Source organism: Calliphora vicina, chromosome 4, assembly GCF_958450345.1.
Source record: "Calliphora vicina chromosome 4, idCalVici1.1, whole genome shotgun sequence".
NCBI lineage: Eukaryota > Metazoa > Arthropoda > Insecta > Diptera > Calliphoridae > Calliphora > Calliphora vicina.
The window spans coordinates 107,867,760-107,876,700 of NC_088783.1; the positions used below are offsets into that span (position 1 = coordinate 107,867,760).

Here is an 8,941-nt window from a genome sequence, read left to right on the forward strand (position 1 = left end):
CAGTGAGGCTTCGAGCATCTGGCTGTTGGAGATTGAGAACATATGGGTACGCGGGGATTTTGAGCCAGTTGCCTTCGATCGTTCTCCAACCATCTGACTATATTACTCCATCTACAGATTTTAATAGGGTATTTAAGGTCTTAATCCCCTCCAGGAGTGAGTGGGGTATGGGTAATCTCGTGTACAAATATGACACTAGGATATATACAGACGGTTCGAAAATGAGCTGTGGTGTTGGTTCTGGCGTCTTCTGTGACGAACCCGAGATAGGTATTTCGTATCGTCTTCCGAATGAGTGTAGTGTTTTCCAGGCGGAAATTTTTGCAATCATGGCAGCTTGCAATATACTACTTGATCATAACACCCGCGGCAATATAGGTATTTTTGTCGACAGTCAGGCGGCACTTCTCTCGCTGAATGCCTACACAAATTCATCTTCACTAGTTAGGCAATGTAGGAACTCTCTGTCAAGGCTAGGTCGTCTATCTGATATTACTTTGGTTTGGGTACTTGCGCACAGGGACCACTACGGTAATGAACAGGCAGACGAACTAGCCAGAATGGAATCTGCCTTAGATATCTCCAATGCGGTCTCAGTAGCAATTCCACTTGGGACTATAAAAGGTATCATCTTCAGACATTTTCTTACAAAGGCTGAGAATAGATGGCGTAATTTAGACACATGTAGGGTAGCCAAGTTGATGTGGCCATCTTTTAACGAAAAACGCACTATGCAACTGATAACCCGGAATAGAAGGGATATATCTAGGTTGATGGCAGTATTAACGGGACACTGGGCGTTAGGCAAGCACGCAAATCGCCTGGGACTCCCCTTTAACGACCATTGCCGCAGTTGTAAGGATAGGGACAAGGAGGAAACGACTTTCCACCTTCTCTGCGAATGCCCAGCTCCGAGTGTCAAGAGACATAAATTCATGGGCAACTATATATTGACCAACCTTGGTGAGGTAGCCGGGTCTAAACTCAATGACCTACTAAGATATCTCACAGCTACAGGTTGGGTCTAGCTAGCACTTTTTAGTTACATTGCGATGTAAACAACAATACATCTGACGAGTGGTGTGGTCTCATCAAAACGGGGTCCCTTCGACTCTACTTGATTGTTCGCAAGTAGTGAACTACCACGTATACCAACCAACCAACCTAAAATTAAAAACATATTGTTTATTTACTTAATATCTAATTTACCTACATACATATATATTGCACTTCCCCTTAAAAGGTTTGTTGACCCATTAAATATATATATAAGGTTTATTATTTAGTTAGTTTTCCCCTACCCTTCCGAACCCGAAATAAACAACTACTACTTCTTCAAAAAAATGATTTTTAACACTGCTTTTATGTAAATGGGTTTCCAGTGGGATATAAAACTATATATTTAGCGTTTTATATTGTTTTATTTGAATTTCTATGTTGTTTGTTAAAAAATCTGTGTATTTACAACTTTTTCAAAAAGTACTTTTTTCTAAAATCATATTTTAACATGATAGAGCCATTTTAAACAATTTATTTAGCGTTTATATGATTTGTGGAAAAAATTTAGGTTTTATTGGTTTCTAAAAGAGTACTAAATCTACTACTATTTTCTAAAAACATTTTTTTTAGGCTGTAGAAGTCATTTCTAACGAATATAGAATATAGACTTGACTATAGGCTAGACTACAGACTTGACTAAAAGCTAGAATATAGGCTTGCTTAGAGACTTGTCTATAGGCTAGAATATAGACCTATTTGTTACCTATGTATTATTAAACTTAACACACCCTTTTCCCTTTAGTAGCCCACAAAAAAATATTAAAATTACTAATAAACCACTTAAACATTACAGTAGATGTGTTGCCAACTTATTTATTTGTACTTTGCAACTTCTAAATAATTTTCAATGTATTCAAGCCACTTTCTACAAAATTCAACACCAATAATATTGATAAGATTATGTTGTCATTAGCTGTTGGCGGTATGAAACAATTTTTCTTTCTTTTTTTTTACTACATTTTATCAATAATTAAGATAAGAAATAATAATGTTTAACATGTTTGTTTTTTAAAAAAATTATTAATTTCAGTTCTTTGAGGTTTGGAGAGCTCAAATAGCAGTAGTTCATATATAGCTGCTGTTAATTGAAAAAAGTTGTTAAATTTTTCAGAAAACACATATTTTAAATTGTTTAACACAAAAAAATTATAACAAAATGTTGAAACTGCGCTTATTTGTGATAGTTATTGTGGCCACCATTAGTGTGTTATTTATGACACAATCTGAGGCCGTTAATGTCAGTCAAATGGAAACTTTAAAAAATCAATTTCTACCTGCAGAATATAGAAATACAAATTTCACTTTTGGTAAGTTCTATAAATGAGTAAACTAAAGTTTAAACTACATACTAAACGTTTAACTAAACTTAACTAATACTTGATTATCTTTATTAATTTATATTTTATGTAAAATTACAGATGATTTGAAAAGGGTTTTCAAAGAAAAATGCAAAAAAGCTTCCGGTGTGGACAATTCCACTTTGTACCAAGAAGTGGAAAAAGAGGCTCTTAAATTTACCAAATGCCTCTCGGGTATAGCCAACTTAACTGCCCTGCAAGAAGAAATCGAAATTGCTCGTCCAATTGGTGAATTGGATACCGTCTTCCACAAATACTGTCTAAAAGCTCCAGAGAGTGAAAAGTGCTTTAGAGAATTCAACACCGCTGTTCAACCCTGTCTGAGCAAAGATGAAAAAACTCAAAATGCCATAATGGTGCGTATTTTCACCGGCCTATTGGGTTTCATGTGTGCCCGAGGTGGTGATCAAATTGCTTTGTTTGTGGCCGAAGAGGGACCCGAATGTTTTGAGGCTAACAAAGAAGCTATTACCCACTGTGCCAATAAATCGTTTACTGAGTTTGTTCCCAAGGATGGTTCGGTTCCAGATTTATTCAATCTACCCGATTTTGTGGTTGAACCTGAGCACTGTATTGATTTGGTGAAATTTGAGAGCTGCACCTTGCATCATTTGGAACAGTGCCAGGAAATAACACCCGCCAATGTGGCTGAATCTGTTTTCAAATTCATTAAAAATGAGACCAGCTGCAAAAGTTGGTTGGACAACAAGGCCAGCGAAAGATCCATTTTGAAAGATCCCAAAAAGGGTTCAGCTTCTTCTTTGGCACAAATAAGCATTTTATGTTGTTTAATGGCTTCATTTGTAAGCCTATTTGTGAGATATTTTGTTTGAACAGAGACTAGTTTTTAAATTTTGTTAATTGTGATTTTATCTGTTAGAGATTTCTTTGTTTTGTTTTTTTCCTTAGCCTGTAATATTTATTTATATTATAAATAAAAGAAATGTTTAACAAAATTTTTCACAATTTGTTGCCGTTTGATGGAAATTATTTATTTATCTTATCGTTTGTATTTAGAGGAGATAAGAGCTGCTTTATGCTTGAACAAATCTATAATTGTTTTAATAACATTTTATTGTTTTTGATATGAAATGTTTATAAAGGTAGTTAGTTAATAAAATTTGTAATATAAATAGTGGAAAGGTTCTATAAAGATTATTTATCAAATATGAAACGGCTGGTTCTTTGAACACTCAATTGTTTGCTACACCTGGGGGCATGGTTGTATAGCAACGATGGTTCTGAAAACTTAAGTTCTCTTCCACAATTTTCATGCACATTGATTTTCAATCTCACCAATAGTTAGGAAGTCTTGCACATATTTATAACAAGTTTTTTTCCAAAATTTAGTGAAGTTTCCAATTCCAATTTATATTACGATCTCGGTTGTCATGATAAACCCAAATATTTAGTTGTGAATATTATATTAAGCCAATTCAACTGTATGACTTCATAAGCTGAACAGAGGTAATGGACTAAAATTGAACGAACAAATAATATTTCTTCAATTCATATTTCTGGATTAAAAGTTTATAAAGTTACGTCTGATCCACTGATAAAGTAGACATATAGAATAAAGCACAATATAAACTACAGAGTCAGCTCTTTTTGTCGATTTTATTTCGAGTTAAAATCGAAAATATGAAGTTATTAAAGGGTGTTTCTTTAAGCCAGATAGAACTTGAAAAAACATCCGTGCGTGTGCTATTTATCTCTTATAATTTCCTAGTTATAGGCATTTCAAAATTGAAATTTTAAAATTTTGCCATACCTTGGTCCGCTTTTTTAAAAATATAGGGCGCACTTTTGGACCGAATGGACTCGAATTTTCTTTGTTAGTTAGACAACTAAATTAACAATAACATACAAAAGATTTCAGAGCAATATCAATTACGAATCCAAAAATAACAGATTTTCAATTTAAAAATTCAAAAAATAGTGTATTTTTGCTGTTTTTTGGACAAAAAAGTGACATAACTCTTTTTTCATTAAAAAACAACGTTCTTTAAGAACATATAACAATTTTATGTTTTTCTATAAAGCTTCTTTGCGCAGAACATTTTGGTATAAAAAACATGTCCTATTTTTCGAATATGTCGGCCCTACGCCCTTTGGAAATTGACCTATTTTTTTATCAAAATTTCAATTTTGGGCCACATGTTCTAAAATCCCAAAGCTGGGATCAGAAAACGGAAAGCAGTTTTGGAAACCCTGATGTGTTCCCTATTTATCCCTAAAGTATTTTCCCAGCCCCGAAGGAAATGTGGACCCTATAGACAAAATTGTAAAAAATACCATTTTTGGGATTTTCGCTACAATTTTTAGGAATTGCGGGATTCCCTTTGACCTTTTGACAAGGTTTTTTACACCTTGTTATTTAGAATGAGAATCTTGAAAAACGCTGAAAATTTCATTGAGTTTCGTTAATAAATAAAGATTTTATTATATATTACATATTCATTGAGTTTCTAAAACTAAAATTTATATCAAAATTTTAATAGTATTGCAAATATTAGGAACAATTTGATCCACATTTATACCGAGCTATATTTTTTTCTTTAGATAAGTTAATTTTTGGTCTTAAAAAACAATTTTCAAGTCAATATCTCAATTAGATTCAAAAATATGCCACTTTAAAACTCCGTCCTTCAAAAATATTGCACTTTTTCATACTAAAGAATTTGTATAAATTTTCTTAATGTGACTGAGTCAGAACCAATGATTTGTGTTGAATAAAATATTAAGAAAATTTATAAAACAATTTTAGTATGAAAAAGTGCAATATTTTTGAAGGACGGAGTTTTAAAGTGGCATATTTTTGAAGCTAATTGAGATATTGACTTGAATTTTTTTTGCAAGACCAAAAATTAACTTATCTAAACAAAAAAAATATGGATCAAATTGTTCCTAATATTTGCAATCCTATTAAAATTTTGATATAAATTTTAGTTTTAGAAAAGCCAGATTTATTTCCAAAAAATTTCGATTCTGCCCCACTGTGCATTGACTTTACGTGGCCTCACAGGAAATAGTTGAGAGGTGTCAAATCGTACGATCATGGATGCCATCTCGAAATCAAGATGTATGTATTTGTATGTAGCGATATCCTGTTGAAACCACATCTAGCTCGGAAAAATGACGTCCATGTTTTTAGACAAAAAAAATCATTGATCTTGGTGTGATAACGATCTCCATTGACCGTAACGCAGCTCCGGCTTCAATTTTGAAGGAATAAGATACAATGATGCAAACCGCACTAAACAGTGCATTTTTCGGAATGTTATGGAGTCTGTAGGGTCTATTGTTGATTGGTCTCACTCCATATGCGGCAATTTTATTTATTAACAAACCTGTTAAGCCTCATTACTGAACACAATTTTTGCGATAAAAAATTGTCTCAGTCTCCAACTGCTCTAGAGACCAATCGGCTAAAGAACAACGCATATGATGGTTTCGTGGCTTTATTTCCTATACCAGCTAGGCCAAGATCTTTGCACAGAATTTTCAACGTACTGGACGGACAGAGTCCCAATTCCTGCGACAGACGACAAATCAATAAATTTGGATCTTCTTGCACACTTTTGTTTACATCAGCGACATGCTCTTGAGTACGCACATTCATTCCACGTGTTGGTGTTATTGCTCATTTAGAGTTCAACGGATGTCTTGCTCAGATGGACAATTAAGTGTGCTAAAAAACTCTCGAAGTCGTCTATAAGATTCGCATATTGATGACTGATTTTTAAGGTAAATTTGGAAAATTCGGTAGCGTCTTTCAAGAGTCAATATATTCATGATGATTTGCCGGAGTATACTGATCATAAATGTCAAAAAGTTCTATCATTATTATGCTCTCCAATCCAATCTCATTATTTTAATATTTTATGCAAAAGGAGAATAATTTGACAAGACAAAACAAAACGGGAACTGGAGCCGTACGTCTTCGCCTTTGAATCTGCCACCTATGATTGTTGCCTCTATTAAATTTTGTTGCGGAAAAGCATTATCGCTGATTCAACCGGCAATGTTAATACATGTGGTGGCATTCCGGATGGTTCCAATGAATTCAAAAATTCAGTAGGATAATTGACGGTTTGTTCTTCGTTCATTACTGTGTCAATCGATTTGAATTTCATTGTTTCGCTAGGAATTCAATTGAATTAGCTCATTGAGTTTGTTGATAATCGTTTTGGTTCCAAAATTTAACGTTCCTACAACCAATTCAAATTTTTGTAGCTGGGTGTAAGACTTAAGAATACCTTGTCGATAACGGCTTAAGACTTAAGAATACCTTGTCGATAACGGCTTGAATATTAACTTGAATTTGGCAGATGTTTGGCGGGAACGAAATCTCATTTGTGGTGGGCGGGATCAATTGGAATTTTTCCATTTACGATGTCTCAAACAATTGTTTTGATAATGTTTCGACAGAAGTGTCTTGCAGCAAATGCACACGCATTTCTAGTGAAATAAGTTTGAAGGAACTTCGCATCATCAGTGGGATGCGGGAGCAATGATCCAATTCTGTGGTACATTTGGCCTTGAACTTTAAAGGTAGACATGAAGCTGACATTGCTTATGATAGTAGTTGCTCCGAAGGACGTCATATGAAAGCATGAGTTGTACTTTCGGATATTTTGAAGGAAGTGCCATCAATTATTAAGCGGCTCATGCGCCTTAATAATTGGTGGCAGAACAACTTTATCGTTCGACTTTCTCATTCGTTTTTATTGTTTGCACAATATCATAGTATTGATTTTTTATCTTATAATAGGTCTTAATGCTAGAAGCCTAATAAGTTTCTTAAGTTAGTTACTATAACTTTGTCAATTTTTAACCGATTTAAACAAATTAAAGTTTTTTTTACTCAGAAGGACACTGGCTTTAAGATTATTGTTATTTAAAAAGATGATCTGAAAAAAACTCTCGTAATAGTTGAAAAAGTTTAAAATTTTGATGTTATTTGAAATACCTCTACATATTTATATTAATACTAGTTGTAGCATTTACTAATGTTAGTTCTTTAAGTTTCTCCAACTCACGCAACCAGCCTGTTCTTATTTATTTGCAAATAAAATATCTAAATTTGTACTGCATACTTTAGGGAGCTTTTTTGTTACAGTTGATTGGACTCACAAAAAAAGAATTTCCGAGTTTTACCCGGAATTTTTGAATTTTTTTTTCTTTACAAACCATCTCCTGAAAATTTCGAATCGAATAAAAAATTTCAAATCGGTTAAATAATGACTGAGGTAAGAATGTTTAAATTTGAGGGTCCAAAAAAATATACTTTTGTCTATATCTCGAAAATTTTAGGGTGTTTTGGAACTTTTAAAACCGGACATTCGCCAACTATTGGAAAAAACATTTTTTTTCTACCACAGTGTTATTATAAGACAATTAAGAAAGTTCAAGTAATTTTCTGGACCTTGTTTGGCGACTGCGAATAAATGTAAACCCATTTTTGCCATACTTTACAGTATAATTTCAGAGTACTTAGAACTAATTTGTGCAAAATTGTATCAGGATTGCCGCATAATTAACATAATTATGACTGCTCAAATAATCACCCAAATATTTGGGGCCTCGGTGTCATTTTTCCAAAAAAGTGATAATTTTCTCAGGCTTATATCTTGCAAACAGTTCGGAATTTTGATTTACTCTCTGAGGCAAAAATGTAGCCCTTGTCATAAAGAACAAAAATTGTGAACATATAAAATCGCAAAAGCTTCATCTTCAAGATCAAAATCGAAAAAAACTTTAAAAAATTCGAAATATATATTTTAAAGGTGCCTAAAAGTATGCTTTAGTTTATAATAATTTAATAGTTATGGCCCATAATACTTAATTCCTTTAGTTTTTCCTCACTAACTTATATTGACCTACCTAAACGGTATTAAGAATCATTTCTAGGAAGTTCATATGTTCCAGAAAGTTGTTTACTGAGATCTTAGATAAATTTTTTTAGTTGATTGTTTCCTTGAATTGTGAACGGTTTGCTACCTATGGACCTGAATAGGGAAAAAAAGGTAAAAAAATCGATTTTTTTAAATTCTTTCCGATTTTGATCTTGAAGATGAAGTGTTTTTGATTTTATATTCTTTATGTCCAGGGCTACAACTTTGCCTCAGAGAGTAAATCAAAATTCCGAACTGTTTGTAAGATATGAGTCTGAGAAAATTATTTTTTTTTTGCAAAAATCACATCGAGGCCTCAAATTTTTAGGCGCCCATAAAAAGTGCAAAACTGGGAGACACGGGTCTTTTGTTTTGATCTTTTATCACATAGTGGTGTCCGTATATGGTTATATTTCCATGACTCAAAAAAATACACACAGTGTTATTTTTACTCTTTATTGCTCTGCACTTTACATAGGAAAACTCATGCATTCTCGAAATTATAACGATGACATTGGATGAAAAAGGGATTTTTCTACACAATTTCGAATCATTTTTCATACTGCGTTTACTATTATTTATTTACAAAATCTCTTTTATTTACTACTATTATTTGCATTCCAAATT

General features: G+C 33.1%; 1 protein-coding gene across 1 annotated transcript; it reads left to right on the plus strand.

Annotated features, from left to right (window-relative positions):
* Positions 1-2,181: 2,181 nt before the first annotated feature.
* Positions 2,182-3,373, plus strand: LOC135956776 (27 kDa hemolymph protein-like). Its single transcript, XM_065507348.1, has 2 exons — positions 2,182-2,366; positions 2,478-3,373. The coding sequence occupies exons 1-2, from the start codon at positions 2,216-2,218 to the stop codon at positions 3,248-3,250; spliced, it is 924 nt and encodes a 307-aa protein (XP_065363420.1). The 5' UTR covers positions 2,182-2,215; the 3' UTR covers positions 3,251-3,373.
* Positions 3,374-8,941: the final 5,568 nt, after the last annotated feature.